The 18,265-nt window shown below is 51.5% G+C and overlaps 1 protein-coding gene across 12 annotated transcripts in view; it reads left to right on the top strand.

Annotated features, from left to right (window-relative positions):
* The window catches only part of LOC116943384 (uncharacterized), a 326,779-nt gene that overhangs the window by 223,239 nt on the left and 85,275 nt on the right, over window positions 1–18,265 (top strand). Inside the window, exon 5 of one of the 12 annotated variants that reach the window (XM_032956236.2) lies at window positions 5,702–10,541. The exons of the other annotated variants lie outside the window; for them this stretch is intronic. Within the exon in view, the coding sequence (XP_032812127.2) occupies window positions 5,702–6,377 (676 nt within the window). The 3' untranslated portion in view covers window positions 6,378–10,541. Of the gene's footprint in view, window positions 1–5,701; window positions 10,542–18,265 lie in introns of those variants that run through there. 12 annotated transcript variants of the gene reach the window in all.

Genomic DNA, 18,265 nt, shown 5'->3' with positions numbered 1-18,265 from the left:
CCCGCCCTCTGCACCTGTTCCTCCAGACTTCAAGACGCCACTCCAGCCTTGACAACAAGACCAACCAATCACAGCCGTCCTTGGCTCCCCCGGCTTAATTGGCCTAACATAACCTGTACTGTATTTGCCTTCGCTACAGGCTGACCCAATATAACCCGTACTGTCTTTGTTTCCATGCAATCACACTGTTTGCACTACGCACCTTTCTACTCCACTACACATACACTAACACACGCACGCGTATATATTCGCACACACATGGACACACGCAAGCGCACTCCACGCAGATGCCACTACACATGCACATACAGTATACAAATAGGAAACGCAGAGAAACACAGAGAAAAACGCAGAAACGGACAATAGAGAAATGCACACACACACTCGCACACAGTGATACGCACACAAAGACACATAAAACACACAAAGACAAAGATCCCCGGTATAGCCTAAACAGACTTTTGGGGCAAGTGCTGTTAGCGGAGCATCTATGAAGGCCAGTACACACATACACACATTCACACACGGACAAACACGCACAGAAACACACAGAAACATATGCACAGAGAAACACGCACACACACACGGCGTCCGCCAATAGGGGATGGGTGAGGCACTGACAGCTGCAGGCTGCAAGGAATCTCCACCGTCAGAGCCAGCAGTATGAGGCAATGGAAAAAGAGGTCGGCATTCACGGAGCAGTCGTTCGAAAAATATTCCACCCAGCTCCACGGTTCCCGCCAGCGCTTCCTGCAATCCCTCGCGTGCCTCGCCACCCCCAGCCCCACCACCACCAGCACCACCATCAGCCCCACCTGCCTCATCAGCCCCACCAACAGACCACCACCAGCCCTACCACCAGCACCACCACCAGCCCTACCACCACCAGCCCTACCACCACCAGCCCTACCACCAACACCACCACCAACACCACCACCACCAACCCCACCACCACCATCAAGCCCACCACCACCATCAACCCCACCACCAGTACGACAACCAGCCAGCCATACCACCACGACCAGCCCTACGACCACTACCACCACCAGTCCCACCACCACCAGCCCCACCACCACCAGGCCCACTACCAGCCCCACCAGCTCCACCACCGCCACCAGCCCCACCAATTCCACCACCTCCTGCCTCACCAACTCCACCAAACAATGACGGCTGCAGCCCATGTTGAGTTGAGAGCATAGTATTTGTATCCCGCGCTGCGTCGAGAGCATAGTATTTATATCCCGCGCTGCATCGAGAGCATAGTATTTGTATCACACGCTGCGTCGAGAGCATAGTATTTGTATCCCGTGCTGCGTCGAGAGCATAGTATTTGTATCCCACGCTGTGTCGAGAGCATAGTATTTGTATCACACGCTGTGTCGAGAGCATAGTATTTGTATCCCGTGCTGCGTCGAGAGCATAGTATTTGTATCCCACGTTGCGTCGAGAGCATAGTATTTGTATCCCACGTTGCGTCGAGAGCATAGTATTTGTATCCCACGCTGCGTCGAGAGCATAGTATTTGTATCCCACTTTGCGTCGAGAGCATAGTATTTGTATCCCACGTTGCGTCGAGAGCATAGTATTTGTATCCCACGTTGCGTCGAGAGCATAGTATTTGCATCCCGCGCTGCATCGAGAGCATAGTATTTGTATCCCACGCTGCGTCGAGAGCATAGTATTTGTATCCCGCGCTGCGTCGAGAGCATAGTATTTGTATCCCGCGCTGCGTCGAGAGCATAGTATTTGTATCCCACGCTGCGTCAAGAGCATAGTATTTGTATCCCGTGCTGCGTCGAGAGCATAGTATTTGTATCCCGTGCTGCGTCGAGAGCATAGTATTTGTATCCCACGTTGCGTCGAGAGCATAGTATTTGTATCCCACGTTGCGTCGAGAGAATAGTATTTGTATCCCGTGCTGCGTCGAGAGCATAGTATTTGTATCCCACGTTGCGTCGAGAGCATAGTATTTGTATCCCACGCTGCGTCGAGAGCATAGTATTTGTATCCCACGCTGCGTCGAGAGCATAGTATTTGTATCCCACGTTGCGTCGAGAGCATAGTATTTGTATCCCACGCTGCGTCGAGAGCATAGTATTTGTATCCCACGTTGCGTCGAGAGCATAGTATTTGCATCCCGCGCTGCATCGAGAGCATAGTATTTGTATCCCGCGCTGCGTCGAGAGCATAGTATTTGTATCCCACGTTGCATCGAGAGCATAGTATTTGTATCCCGCGCTGCGTCGAGAGCATAGTATTTGTATCCCGTGCTGCGTCGAGAGCATAGTATTTGTATCCCACGTTGCGTCGAGAGCATAGTATTTGTATCCCGCGCTGCGTCGAGAGCATAGTATTTTTATCCCGCGCTGCGTCGAGAGCATAGTATTTGTATCCCACGTTGCGTCGAGAGCATAGTATTTGTATCCCACGTTGCGTCGAGAGCATAGTATTTGTATCCCACGCTGCGTCGAGAGCATAGTATTTGTATCCCACGTTGCGTCGAGAGCATAGTATTTTTATCCCGCGCTGCATCGAGAGCATAGTATTTGTATCCCGCGCTGTGTCGAGAGCATAGTATTTGTATCCCACGTTGCATCGAGAGCATAGTATTTGTATCCCGCGCTGCGTCGAGAGCATAGTATTTGTATCCCACGTTGCGTCGAGAGCATAGTATTTGTATCCCGCGCTGCGTCGAGAGCATAGTATTTGTATCCTGCGCTGCGTCGAGAGCATAGTATTTGTATCCCGCGCTGCGACGAGACCATAGTATTTTTATCCCGCGCTGCGTTGAGAGCATAGTATTTGTATCCCGCGCTGCGTTGAGAACATAGTATTTGTATCCCGCGCTGCATCGAGAGCATAGTATTTGTATCCCGCGCTGCGTCGAGAGCATAGTATTTGTATCCCGCGCTGCGTCGAGAGCATAGTATTTGTATCCCACGCTACGTTGAGAGCATAGTATTTGTATTCGGGCAGCACCTTGTGTGGGTTTGGGGATTCATTTGCCCAGCCTGGGCTTCATGCAGCAGGATTTATTTTTTCCCAAAACATATTTCTGACGGAGTGTGATATCCCGTTGTCTTCCACGTCGGTGGATAGTATGCATTTATTTTAATCTTGCAAAGGACGGCAGGCAAGGCAGGGTGGCTCAGTGCTAATGCCCGTGCCTATAAAAACAAGAAGGGGCCTGGGTTCAATTCCCGACTCTTGTGCCTATCCAATTGTATGTCCTCTTCCCCTGTTCTGCAAGGGTTTCCTTTCGGATTACCCGGTGTACTTTACATTGCTAACATAACCCCACATACCATGTATTTGGTATTGGCCAAAGTATCCCAAATACTGAAAATAACCTGCAAATTACTCATTTGGGATCACACGCAGCAGCGACATCGCCCCCTGCTGTGGAAACTTGGAAAGACCTTCTTGAGAAAAAAGTCTTGAGACGCGATGAGACTTGGCTGGGTAAACATGTGGTATGATACTAGTAATAATAATGATGATGTTGTTTTCCTTAATTATTAGTGACTATCGTGGACGATATCATCGGGTCGGAGCACGGGATCTCAGCGGTTGGCACGGTTACACACTCCACCCAGCCACCCCGTCATGACTGTATATACAGTACATATGTTGAACTTCCTTCGAACTGTACGTAGCCAGCCGTGCTTATTCGAGGTACGGGGGAAGGACAACAAACTAAACACAAAAAGCAGGTCTAAAGAAATGTTTGTCAATCTAGATTTAAAAGTGCATAGCTCCAGTGGCTTCCGAATATCGGAAGGAAGAGCATTCCAGACGGCCGCAGATGCGCATCTGAAAGCGTGCGATACAGTAACCGTCTTTGTTCGATGGCCAGCCAGAAGCCACTGTGAGGATGATCGGAGTTTGCAGGATGATGGTTTATGCTCCTTGACTAGGTGTTATAGTTAATTTGTACCACCAAACTCTAGTCACGTATTATTTTTATGTAGGGTGGCCCAAAAGTCAGGACACAAAGGGTTATTTAGTTTATTTTAACACTGGCATTAAACATGTAAATTGTTTATTCATTTACTTTCAGCCCATTGTGCCGTAGTTCTTCAGATTCTCAACCAGCTCCACATCGTTTTAGACCTTGTGATTGCCCAGGAAGCCACGAACCACTGCGACAAAGCTGTTCCAAGTCGCTTTCTCCTTTCTAGTGAGCTTCTTGGGGAATTCATTGCATTCCAGGATCTTCTTTATCTGTGGTCAAATTTTTCATGAGGCCCAATTTGATGTGCAGTGGTGGCATCAGCACCTTCTGGGGATCCACCAGTGGCTCCCACTTGATGTTGTTCCTCTCCACAGAGAACTCGGTCCGCTTTGGCCAGTCCTGCCTGTGGTAGTGCGTCTTGGTGTCTAAATCTTTTGTAGTCATTTTTGTATTACTTTAGTACAAATATATGTACATTTTTATTCATATGTTGTTTTTTTCTGAGTTTACGTGAACGAAAAGACACAAATTCGCCCGTTTTCTCATTGAAAATTAGTAAATTTCTAAATATCACTCTCCTGGTCACAAAAGCAAAGTTTGTGGAGAAAAATAGAAATTTTCGGTACTTTTGAGGCATAAGCAATTAGGAAATAACACTTACTACCCAGGAACAAAAAAAATTGTTACACAGTGTAATTACAGATGCAATTGAGATGGTCAAAACGAGGAAAGAAATATAATTAACTCACAAATAAACTTGTGAAGGCAACATCCGTCCCCCAACAGCGATAAATCCTGCTGACTTTACCAATCTCATTTCCACTTCCAATCATTGCTGGCTACTTGAGTCTTCGTTTTGAGTGGTGATTGCGTTTTCTTTCATTGGCCGTTCCTGCAAGCATGGTTATTTTCATTTCAGACTTAAATGTCTCGAAAGAAATGGCATTAATTGTTTTTTGAGTAATCGGAAAAAGTAAAAAAAAATGTTTTTGTTGAGTTTATTTGCTTTGTAATGTTTTTTTTTTTAAATATCAACTTGTTAGGATTTTTGGCTATTGTGTATATTTTAATGTTTGTAACATCGTTTGAATTATTTTCCAATGGAGCTGTTATCACCATGGGGCCGTGAGGCTGTAGTGCGGGCTCCCACAAGGGGGAGCGGGAGAGTGTCAGCTCAGGGACAAGGTTGCCCCGGGCCATGGCACTCTGGTTGACCCCGTAGGCACGTGATCCGGAGTGTCCACAGAGAGGGCCCCAGGTGGGGGGGGGCGGGGGCGGGGGCTAGGGGATGATCACGTATCCGGGGAGAGCTCTTGAGAGGGATCGAGAGGGAGCTAGAACGCTCGCGAAGGTGGGCGGGGCTGGGGGCGGAGCCGGCCCCGACCTGGGAGGATATAAGGTGGGTCCCTGAGAGGGACCGGGGTCGCTACGTTCTACAAGCTGGAAGCTCTACGTTCTACGTCCTAGGTCTGAAGAGGCACCAACACGTGGCCGGGGACCTGAGTGAGGGTCCGACCCTTCGTAGCTGTGTAACTCCTATGTATAGTGTAGTTAGCTGGGTGGTCACCACCCTCAGCTGTTTCTGGTAAAGGGGCAGTTACCCCTTTGTATATACGTGTTACGAATAAATGTGTTGCCTCTGAAGAATAACGTCTGCGACTCAGTTGGACTCACTACAACTGGTGTCGGAAGTGGCCAATACGCAAGTCTATACAGCTAGCGGTAGACTATGTCTACACGTCGCAGACCACGTTCCAGGACATCGGACAGCGAGGAAGAGGACCTCGTGCCACCTACAGCTCTGGAGGATGCGGAGGAGATGCTGCCAGCGGAGCAGAGCGCCATCCGGGCGCGCGACGCTTCGCCGTCGGCAGAGGCGACCCTCCGGGAGGCGCACGGTCGCCTCGCAGGGCTTCTCCATACTGCGGCTTCGCTTCTCGCGGAGATCAGTCCCACGGTCTCGCCGGTGAAGAAGGGAGCGGCGATGCTGCTCGTGGACAACGACTCACCGCCATTTCGCAGCAGGCGGGAAATTCGGCGGTGCAGCGCGCGTATTCGGGTGCCATTTAGTCGCCGGCGCCGATGGACATCCCGGCTCTCCACCGTCGGCTTCCTTTTATTAAAGAGTTTGCGGCTACCAGTGGCAACTGGGTGGCCTTCAAGTGGCGGTTCCTCACGATCGCCGACTTGGCGGGATGGACAGAGGCGGAGGCGTTGCGGGCGTTGCCTGTTGCCCTCGACGACGACACCCTTGCGGCGTTTCTCGCCATCCCGCCGCTGGAGAGGTCCACCCTTACTCAGGCTTTCGACCAGATGGCATCAATCTACGAGCCTCCGGCGAATACGCGCCACAAGTTCGCCACGCGACGGAAGGGGGAAACCGAGTCGGCCCTCGCCTTCCGTAACGCGCTTTTGGCGCTAGCGAAAGCCGCCTTCCCGAAAATGGACCACGATGCTATCGATGCATTGGTCCTCAAGAGACTGCTGGCCTTGGCAAAAGTCCTCCACACCATTCTTCCAGCCGAAGATGATGACATCTCGTCTCTCAAGATTGCTAAGTGCAGCCAAGCCCAGCAACTTCTACAACAAGACAGGGCGCAGGTGACATGTGCCGCGTCCCGCATGGAGCCGGGGCCACCGAATGGAGCGGAGCCCGTTTCGGCATGCGCATCGACTCGGGGTGGAGGCAACCGGTGTGATGGTCGGGCGCGACGGACGGACGAGCAGCGGCGGCCAAGGTCGTCGTCTCGTTCCGGAGGCGGCCGTGTTACCTGCTACAATTGCTGCCTGGCGGGGCACGTGTCATCGGGCTGCCACGTACCACAACGGCGCCTCCCAGCATCGCCGCCATCCTACGCTTCCCTACACCCTAAGGCGAGTCGCGACGCACTCCACACTCGACCCCTAGCTTCACCTCACCCATCTAGGCGTTTCGGTTCGCGTCCTGGTCACGCGTCGGTACGGGGGGGTCCTATGCGTGATTGTGAGTTTCGTCCGCTCCAACCGGATCAGTGGTCAGAACTAGCCCATCGAGTGGTGGCTACGGCCGCGGGTTCATATGCCGTACTTGGGTTTATTGAGGGTGTGGAATAAGGATGTTTGTTGACACGGGTGCGATGGCAACTATCATCTCGGAATTGATCTACAATATTTTGCCCTCTAAGTGTCGGGTTCTAGACCCTGTTGATGCACCGTGGTTCGCCGCTAACAGCGGCTCATTGACTATTATTGGTCGGATAACGGCCGAGGTGCGCATCGCTGATGTTAAATTGTCGGGACATATTCTTGTCTCCACGTCCCTGGCTGTACCATGTTTACTTAGAACCAATTTCTTTGGAAGGATGCCTTTGAAAATCCGCATTGACCGTGGCTGTTTGGAATTGCCATCCGGCTGTCATATGGCATTTTTGCCTTCCCCCACCCGTTTGTGTACGGCCAACGCTACGGTGCAGGCGCTCGCGCGCCGAACGGTCAGAATTCCCCCCGGCGCACAGATGTTAGTTCCCCTCCGCTTATGGAAGCCGCTCGATTTGGGGGCTACGAAGCGCGGAATTGTTTTGGGACCTTCTGAGGTCAGTTGCGGACTGACTTTAATGTCCAACGACCAGGAACCTTTTATTAAGGTTTTTAATGCTGGGTTGAACACCACGGTCATCCAGGAGGGTACTGTGTTGGCTCATGCGTCGCCGGCGCGTCCGGAAGGGGGCGTCGTAGGGAATGTGGGTGCTAAATCTTGCACACGACAACCCTGGGACGTGGATAAAGGTTAAATAAACAAACTATGTGCTGAGAGTGGCACTTTGTCCGTGGACCAGATAGGAAGGCTGCGGGTGTTCTTGCATGAATTTTAGGATATTTTTAGCAAGGGAAAATTTTACATTGGATGCACGTCGCTCCTGAGTCACCACATTGATACGGGCGACGCGGCCCCTATCCAGCAGAATCCCTACCGGCTGAGCCCGGCGGAAAAGGAACATGTTCGGCTGGCGGTTGATGAGATGTTGGCCGCAGACATCATTTCATCATCCACCAGTCCCTGGGGAGCTCCTATTGTGCTTGTGAAGAAGCACAATGGTAGCTTACGATTTTGCGTTGATTTTCGAAAGCTTAATAAGGTTTCTGTTGCGGATGCGTATCCCTTGCCTCGCATGGATGACTCGCTTGACGCGTTGGCGGGGGCATGTTTCTTTTCTACCCTCGATCTCTTATCTGGGTTCTGGCAGTTGCCGCTTGACGATGCTTCAAAACTAAGACGGCCTTTCGCATGCCTCAGGGATTGTTCGAATTTAATCGGCTTCCTATGGGGCTCCATTCCGCACCAGCCACGTTCCAAAGTTTGATGGAACTGGTCCTGGCGGGTCTTCAGTGGGACTTGTATTTGATATATCTCGACGATGTAATCGTCTTCAGCCGCACTTTCGATGACCACTTGGTCAGCCTGCGTGCCGTCTTCCTAAAAATGCATGCGGCTAACCTTACATTTAAACCTCAGAAATGTCACCTCCAGAAATCGGTTCGGTATCTTGTACACATTGTTAATGAATCTGGTATTGCGACCGACCGGGAGAAAACTGGGTGCGTCCGAACTTGGCCAACCCCCACCTTGGTGAGTGAGGTGCGCAGTTTCATTGGCTTTGCATCCTATCGCCGTTTCGTTGTCCGGTTCGCGTCAATTGCAAAACCTCTCCACGCGTTAACGGCTAAGGGTCATAAGTTTCATTGGGGGGAGGAAGAGGAGGCTGCATTTCGTGCCATCCGCGATGGATTGGTGAACGCCCCTTCCCTTGTGTTTTCCGGATTTTTCATTGCTGTTCATCCTTTATACGGATGCTAGCAATACCGGAATTGGAACCGTCTTGTCGCAGGGTGGAGAGCGTTGTTGCGTACGGCAGTAGGATGCTGTCTCCGGTCGAACAGCAAACTGTGTTACGCGCCGTGAATTGCTGGCCATTGTGGTTTTTGTGCAGCAATATCGCCCCTACTTGTACGGTAGATGATTTGAGGTGCGCTCCGATCATGCAGCGCTCCAATATGCGCTGCGTGTGGACCAGCCGTCAGGCCAATTATCACGCTGGCTGGAGATCCTGCAGGACTTCTCGTTCCATGTCATGTACCACAAGGGTTCTCGTCATACGAACGCCGATGCCCTGTCGCGATTACCAACGACCGGAGGGTTTGCATGTTTTTCGGGTTCCGGGCGGTGTAAACCGACCGATGTGACTTAGCTTTCTCCTCTTGCGGCATCTGCCGATACGGCGACAGGCGGGACAGGCGCCGGTCCGGTCGCACGCGATGCGCTCATTGGCCTGGATTACGAGGAATGGGGACACCTTCAGGTGGAAGACGCTTCGCTACTCAAATTGCAGCGTTGTGTGAGGGAAGCTGATAGGGGCATGGATCGACGCGGCGTCGCCTCGGTTGTTCTGCGGGGCAGCTTAGTCATGCATTGGGACGGGAGGCTGCGCCGTTATACCATAGTCGTCCCCACTGCCCTCCAAGGCGAGGTTATTTGGGCTGTGCATGAGCGTCTCTTGCACCTGGGCGTGCAGAAGACGCTGGCCATGCTGAAACTGGATTTCTATTGGCCGGCCATGTCTGCGTATGTGGAAAATTTGCTCATAGGGTGCGTGCAGTGTGCTTGGCGGAAGCCGCCGGCGAAACCCTGTCACCCCCCCTTGCAGTCAATTTAGGTGTCGCGTGTCAATGAACTTGTTGCTGTGGACATCCCTTGTTCCGTTCCCCACTACCGCTCGAGGGAACAAATACCTGCTTGTGGGGGTCGAGTATTTTTCACGATGGCCTGTCACCGGGCCGCTCCCTAATCAATCGGTTGTGACTATTACTGAGGCATTCCTCAATGGTTATGTTATGGACAAGGGTGCTCCTGAACGCCTTTTGACCGATCAGGGCAATAATTTATCTTCTAAATTGCTGCATGAGGTCTGCGCTTTGTTGAGAACGAAGAAGGTGCGCACGTCACCATTCCACCCGCAGGCGGACGACATGGTCGAACGGCTACATAGGACTCTCTACGGTCCTCACGGCTTACAGGATGGCCCCGCACGCGTCCACTGGCTACTCACCATTTTTTTATGTATGGAAGGGAATACGTCCCCCCCCCATCGATGTGCAGTTACAGGCCACGCCCAAAATGTATAAATGCAAGATTTCTGACTCTGTTCGTTTCACTCTTCAAAAGCTTTCCGAGGCACGGGAAGCTTCCAGGGTTAATTCCGAGTCACGACAATTGGCCAACGAACGGCTTAAGGGAGTGCATGCTTCTCTGTATGAATGGACACCTGGGGACAAGGCCTGGTTGCACTGTCCGCAGGTGCGGGTGGGTACATCGCCTAAGTTACTCCAGCCCTGGCGGGGGCCGGTCAATGTTGTTTGGGTTGGTCGACCAGTGTGTCCAGATCAGCTTGGGTCGGCGGAGTTGGTTTGTGCATCCCTCTCACCTGAAACTGTTTATCACGTCGTGCGAATTCGTTTCATCTCCATATCGCAGGGGCCGAGTGTCGAATGCGTCCGACGAGCCGGGGTGTGTGCCTGCTGCGGTTGGTCCTCAGCGGAGCGATTCTGTTCCGCCCCCAGGTGCTGCGCAACTGACGTCTTTCGAACGGCCACGCATGCCGGCTTCGCAGGCTTCGAGCGCGGAGGACCCGTCAACCCGGCCTACTGCTCTCCGTGAGGAGCCGGGTTCGGCGGAACATTTGCACATTCCCCGCGGGACCTCCAGGGTGAGCGAGCCCACCTCCCCTGGGGGCCTGGCATCATGGACTCGCTCAAAGACTCGTTTTTCGTGATCCCCTTACACACACACTCCCACGCTGTCAGTTGCTTGTCGCGCTCGTTGAGTCGTGGAGGTTATTGGCTGATACTGGCCGCTATTGAGCTCACGAGCGTAGTTACACGGTGAAGGTGGGAGGTGTGGTGGTGGAGGGGATCCTGAGGGTTCACGCGTTTTCCTTGTGTGGTATTGTTTTGGGTTCGTTGGTTTACACCCTTCTCCCTGCGGATTTTATACATTTGAGGTATTTATTGCTGTTATTATTGAGGCACACTGTTTTTTTTTCCTCTTGCATTTCACTAATGTGTTCGTTTGGAGGGGGAGTTTCCAGCTGGGACGGCTGAATGCTTCGAAGGGGGAGGAGGGGGGGGTGATGTAGTGACATCGGGGATGTCACTGTATGGTGTCGGCCCAGGAGGGCCGTGGCGTGCAATGTACTTACGTCGCGGACAGCATTGTGTGTGTTGCTGTGTGAGGCCGGCTCTAGCATAGCACGGTGTGTGATGCACTGTCATCACGTACACCACCGTAGGTGGGTGTAGTGGTGTACCAGCCCTAGCGGGGCTTGGTGAGCGCTGGGATAGCGCGGGCACCACGCATGGCGTGTAGTGCAGGCTCCCACAAGGGGGAGCCAGAGAGTGTCAGCCCAGGGACAGGGTTGCCCTGGGCCATGGCACTCTGGTTGACCCCGTAGGCAAGTGATCCGGAGTGTCCACAGAGAGGGCCCCAGGTGGGATCGAGAGGGAGCTAGAATGATCGCGAAGGTGGGTGGGGCCGAGGGCGGAGCCGGCTCCGACCCGGGAGGATATAAGGTGGGTCCCTTAGTGGGACCGGGGTCTCTTCGTTCTACAAGCTGGAAGCTCTACGTTCTACGTCCTATGTCCTATGTCTGAAGAGTCACCAACACGTGGCCGGGGACCCGAGTGAGGGTCTGACCCTTCGTAGCTGTAACTCCTATGTATAGTGTAGTTAGCTGGGTGGTCACCCACCCTAGGCTGGATCTGGTTAAAGGGGCAGTTACCCTTTTGTATATACGTGTTACAAATAAATGTGTTGCCTCTGAAGAATAATGTCTGTGACTCAGTTGGACTCACTACACTACTACTACTCCTACACTTATTACTACTACACATTACTACTACTTCTACGCGTATTACTACTGCACATCACTACTACGACACGTATTACTACTACCACTACACATTACTACTACTACTGCACGTATTACTACTATTACTACTACTGGACGTATTTACCGAGCAAAGCTGCAATGAGTTTCAAGACTCTTTTTCAGGAGGATCCTGCCAGGTTTTCGCAGCGAGAGGTGATGTCGCTATTGAGTAACAATTTGATTATCACGGTTGGCTATGTACGGTGCGAAAGAAGTTATACATATATACGTACATGTTCGGTACTTGAATGTGTTTTGAACCAGTACCAGTCACATGGTATGTTTATGTTTGTTTTAGCTATAGGGAAAAGAACCAGAGTACCACAGAGTATCCCAGAGTTTCCCGGAGTATCACGGAGTACCCCGGAGTACCCCAGAGTAAACCGATGCAGACCAGGCGGAGAGAGAACATATAGACTCCACAAAGAATGACGCCCAAGTCGGGAATCGAACCCAAGAGCTACTTGCTGTGAAGCCTTGAAGTGCAGTTCACTCCGTGCCAGTCATTCAGTATATATTTAGAGCATTGAGCCCACAGAGCTGGGCTGGGCAGAAATAATAAAAAATGTATTGTTCTATTTTGGTGCAATAATAATGGGCGATTGGCCAAGGAACATTAGAGTTTCTCGACTTGACAATCTGGTTAAAACTTGAGTAGCTAAAGCCCAGATGCATAGCCAGCATCTCATAAACGCTAACTCATTCCTCCGACAAGGCCCTTATGGGCTAACGGGGTCACACGGTCAGTAAGCGTTACACAGGTGGGCCCTACTGCAACTGCTTGCAGTTGGCAGGCTAATGCACGAGTGTTACGCATGCTGTATGTGTTTGTTATGTCCGTGCATGATTCTTTGTTGTTGCAGACCGATGTTTAACAGTATGCGTGCATGTTGTTGAGTTAATAGGGAAGTGCATTATTATCAATGCACGCTGAAAGGGATTTATGGGAGCAAAGCGGAGGCTTCCTTATCAGGCTGGCTTGCAGGGCCCACAATTGTTTCCAGGCTCCTGCTAAATTCAGTCTCTTCTTTAGCCTTTGTCAGCCTCTACACGTGTGTGTATATATGTGTGTGTGTGGGGAGCGGTAGTGCAATGGTTAGCGCGCTGCGCTATGAACCCAGCAACCCGAGTTTTATTCCCACTCACCGCCAACACCAGTGACGATTATCTGAGCCAGTCCTCGGCCTCCCCTCTGTGGACTCAAATGAGTATCTGGTGCAGGGTGTAAATATTGCAACTCAGGAGACAAAGGTGGCCGGGCGTGGTGCTGGCCACCCACCCCCTTATGTGCTGTGCCGGCCTTCACAGGTGCTCGCTAACAGGACTTGCCCCAACAGACTTAAAAGCTATATGGGGGATCTTTGTCTTTGTGTGTGCGGAGCAATGGGTGGCTAAACCGCAGAGATTTGGCACAGTGGGAAGCACAGCTGGTGCATCTGCCAGCCACCTCAGTCAGTCAACCCATGGCACCTGCTGGGTCTCGTCCATGATTTCCTGCCAGCAGGCTTTCGACACTTCATGTGTCCTCAAAGTGCACCTAGCATAGCACAAGCGCCGTGGTGACATCACCGCCACTTAGTGGTGAGCGGAGTGTGTTGTTATTGTCTGTAATTGTAAGTAGCAATCCTCTGTGAGTGGCTAGCTGAGGTATTATCTGTTAAGAAAGTACGAAAAGGAATAGCGCCGGGCAGACGTGATATCCCAAGCGAACTGCTGAGGGAGGGTTGTGTCTGTGTGTAGACTGCCCTATATTACATCATCACAACAGTCTGGACCACATGATGGGTTCTGCAGCATTGGAAGGATGCCCTGGTGGTCCCCCTTTTTAAGAAGGGAGACCCTCCTGATTGTGACAACTACCGAGACATCTCTCTCCTCAGTGTACCAGGATAGGTCCTGGCAAGGATTTTTCAACATCGCCTTGCCAGGCATGCTGAGGAGAGGCTTGCGAAGCCCAAGTGTTTCGGGCTGGAGTGGTTTCCATGGATGCAATATTCTCTGTCCGTTTGCCAGAGCAGAGGTGTAGGGAATTTCAATGGAACCTACATCTCTGCTTTATTGACCTCATCAAGGCCTATGATACCATCAATAGGCCAGGCTCTGGGTCATTCTTCAAGCTTTAGGGGTCTCTGACTCTTTGCTCACAATCATTAAGGACCTTCATAATGGTGGTCAGGTCTGGCTATGTAGTTGGAGAAGCTTCCCATGGCTGTACCAGAGGACGTTTCATCTGGTACAGATATAATGGGAGGCTGATCGATGCCCAGGTGCGATCAAGGGATGGCTCTGTATTGGTCAACCATTCTACGAATGCTGATGATTTGGTGATTGCTGCTTACTCTGATAAGGAGTTAGAGATTCTGCTGCTGAACCTAAAGCGTGCCATGAAGAGGCAGGGCCTTGCCATCAGCCTCACCAAATTTAAGCAGTTGCCTGGATATTTTGTGTCCTCTAAAATTCCACCCCCTAAACTTCCCATGAGTGGCCAAGCAGTTGTGGAGGGAGCGGAGAAGTTTCCATACCTGGGCAGTTTGCTTATGACCAGCTCCGGTCTGAATCAGTTGAGCGGCATTATATTTTCACCAGCTGCGTAATGCTGTGTGGAAGGTACCTGGTGTTTTGCTCCACACGAAGCTTCGGGTCTTCTCGATCACAGTTATGGCCTTCCTATGCTTGTGAAATGTGGACCCCCTGAAGGAACATCTGCTTTTGTTTGAAACATTCAGGCTGGCCTGCCTACGATCCACCCACTGTGAGTTTAACCAGGCTGGATTGTGTGAGGAGCTCACAAATTCTTGAAAGATCTGGATTAATTCCCATCAGTGCACTCCTCCGTCAGGTGAGGTTGCGTTGACTGGGTCACATAGCCTACATTCCCAGCAACCGCATGGCGAAGCAGTTTATGTTTGCCGGTTATAGGTGGCTCAACGGGCACGGGCTAGAGAAGAGATGTACTGATGTGGTACAGGAGGATGTGGAGCTGATTGGATTTGCCGATGACTGGTACCAGTGGTGTCAAGATCAGTCTCTGTGGAGGAGGCTCGTGAAGGACGCTCCTGGGCAGTTTGGCGGCAGTCGCCCTCCAACAACAGCGGTGGGCAGAGGAGCGACGCTCACAACAACGAGCATAACGCTGGACAGCTAAAATGCAGCACGTTGGCAAAGTGGGGAGTACAGGTGGTGCATCTGCCAGTTATCTCAGTCAACCCATAGAACCTGCTGGGTCTGTCCCATGACCTTCTGCCAGCGAGCCTTCCTCACTGCACGTGCCCGTAGCCTGGCATGAAGGCCATGGTGACGTCAACGCCGCTTAGTTGCGAATTACGGTTGTTGTGTGTGGGGAGCGGTAACGACGCGGTCAGCACAATGCGCTTCGAACCCCGTTTAGACCGAGATCGATTTCCACTCACAACCAACATCAGTGACGTATCTGAACCTTTCCTTGGTCTCCCGTAGGTCAGATCGAATCGGCCATTAAATTATTACCCGGTACGGTGTGCAACCATCAGTACTGGAGAGACAAAGGTGGTGGGGCATGGTGCTGGCCGTGGCACTCCCCTCCATATCCCTGCCTGCTGAGCGAGGACTCTGTGCGTTTGCATGCCAGCGCCTTGCGCTCGGAGCTGGAACGCAACTTGTGTGTGCGGTGACGGACTTGGCGACCGGGCTCAGCGTGTCGAAACCGCTCCGGAGTTTGCTTGTCTTGAATCAACGAAGTTTATATTATGCACAACCAAGAAGGACCCCTCATCGGCGACCACGCTCAGTCCCGTCAGCTCACTCCAGTTGAGAAGCTGATTGAACCACGGGCGGCTGAATCCCAAATTCAAATCTGGGATTTCAGCAGTGGCGTCTCGAGGCTCTGATACAGCCATTGTGATGAAGCCCGCCCTCCCACTCTCCTCCCCCTCCCCACCCACCCATCACCCACCCCCTGCTGTGTGAACAGATTTGACATGTCTGTTCACATCAAATGGCCGTGAAAAAAAACGAAAATATGTTTGCTTGCAGCTGGGATTATCTTGTTTGTATTTGGCCAAGGAGAGGACGCCGCCGAGTGTAGATGGCAGCGGTGGCTGATGGGTCACACTGGGGGACGACTGTGTGTGTGTGCATACTGGCGAATGTGTGCACATGCATGCTTGTGTGTGTAATGTGGGGAGCAGAAGGGTGTGGGGAGAGGTGACGTAGCAGTTAGCGTGCTGCGCTACGACCCGAGTTTGATTCCCACTCACGACCAACACCAGTGACGATTATCTGAACCGGTTCTGGGCCTCCCCTAGGTTGACTCAGCCTCAAATTAGTTTACACACTTGGTGTGGTGTGTAAACATCAGGACTGTAGAGACAAAGGCGGCCGGAAGTGGTATGCAATGCCGGCCTTCATAGGTGCTCGCTAATGGCACTTGACCCAACATTTTTTGCTATTGTTGGGACAATGGCCTTTACACTGTGATTACAGTGAGCTGGGTTCAGTTTTTCATTGGCAAGTGATACCAAACTTATCGTGGATTTCTCTCCTCGGTCACACACAGATTAATTTATGGTAATTTCAGCAATTAGCGTCTGCTGTAGGGGCGGCGGGCATCACGGGGAGACAGACGCAGAATGGCACTGGCCACACCGACCTTGGCGGGGTACGATGGCTCTCGTCACTCACTCACGGCCATTTCCTCTACGGGCTACGAGGCTAAACGTGGATCTTTGTCTTGTTCTCAGCGTACATGGGAACGGTGAGTGGAGGGAGTGTTGAACACTACACTGGGCCATGTTCCCAGCGGCCTGAGTTCGGCTTGACACCTCGACCAGGCCTGGGCCGGTTTCACCCTCATTCGGATTCGTCAGTGGCAGTGTACACTCTAGCATGTGACATGAGTATGTACCCGTGTTTGGTGTATTCAGTCACTCTGCTGGTCTCTCTCCATCTGAAGAAAACCGCTTGTGTTGCGATCGAAACGTCGTGGGTTTCTTGCTTGTAATTTAGATTTTTTGTTTGCTATCTACGTGACTTTGCCGAAAGAATCAAGAATATGAATTCCTGCAGTCACGAAAGTTTTAAGTCAAAATTTAATATTTCTTGCACAACCCTTGAGCCCGCGCGGGGACGTTCTGGTCGTGCATAATTTCAACATCGTTGATTCAAGGCAAGCTAACCTGGGAGCGTTTTCGACACACAGGGTCTCATTATCTGTCAGACTTGAGTCAATGCAGGTGACCTGCCGACCTTACGGGCAAGGGCCCTCTTTCTCTTAAAAATACGAGTCCTGGATCGACACGAAATTAAATGATACGGCGCATTGCGGTTCCTGAGTTTAAGGAAATATGAGCTCCGTGAGGTGGATTGGCCTGAAAGAAGCTGAACACATCTGGGATAAACTGTAATTGGCAGCAGTGCCAAGGAGTAAATAATAAATAAGAATAATGTGAAAGCGCGTGTCTGTCCTTAACCTATCCCCCTGCTCAAGCCGCAAGTCCCCACGGGCCGAGCCCTCGCGCTGCGCCAGCAGCAGTGAAAGACAGAAGTAGCACAACAGCTGCAGCGAGTCTGTGACGCCACGGAAATACTGACACAATGTCTGCCAGGCTCACGCACACACACGCACGTTTAGCTCAAACACACTCGCATACCCTAACACACTTGTACAAAGACAAAGATCCCCAGTATAGCCTAAACAGACTGTTGGGGCAAGTGCCGTTAGTGAGTAGCACCGATGAAGGCTGACACGGTACATGAGGGGGTGGGTTGCTAGCACCACGCCCATCCGCCTTTATCTCCACAGTGGTGATGTTTACACACGGCACCAGGTACTCATTTTGAGGCTGAGTCGAGCTAGGGGAGGTTCAGGACCGTTTAGATAAATAGTCACTGGTGTTGGCCATAAGCGGGAATCGAACTCAGGTAGCCGGGTTCGTAGCGCAGCGTGCTAACCACTACACTACCGCTCCCCATACTCGTACGGGCACACCAGTGGCGTCACTCGGGTTTGTGTCACCCAGTGCGGTAACTCATGGTGTCACCCTCATGGACCTCCGCCCGTACTAGACCATACAGAATCCTTAGTAATGTTTTTTTGTACTAATGTTGCTCGTAAATTGTAATTCCCGTATATCACTGAATGTAATGGCAATAGTAGTGACGTAAACAACTAGCAACATTTAAATTACACCTTTAATTACAATATTTCCTTTAATTACTACTTCATTTTAAAAAAAGTTATTGATATAGATTCACAAATACTGATTACCACAATATTGTAGCTAAAACACTAGAAAATTTTGACAATACCAGTGACTATAAAAACACCAGCAGCGACGAAAACAACAGCGCGTGCTTGTAGCGCGTGCAGACG

The sequence above is a fragment of the Petromyzon marinus genome, chromosome 17 (assembly GCF_048934315.1).
Source record: "Petromyzon marinus isolate PM22_M1 ecotype Great Lakes invasive population chromosome 17, UKy_Petmar_22M1.pri1.0, whole genome shotgun sequence".
In the NCBI taxonomy this organism is placed as follows: domain Eukaryota; kingdom Metazoa; phylum Chordata; class Hyperoartia; order Petromyzontiformes; family Petromyzontidae; genus Petromyzon; species Petromyzon marinus.
The sequence above is the reverse complement of the archived record's forward strand: the minus strand, read 5'-3'. Positions and strand labels throughout refer to the sequence as shown.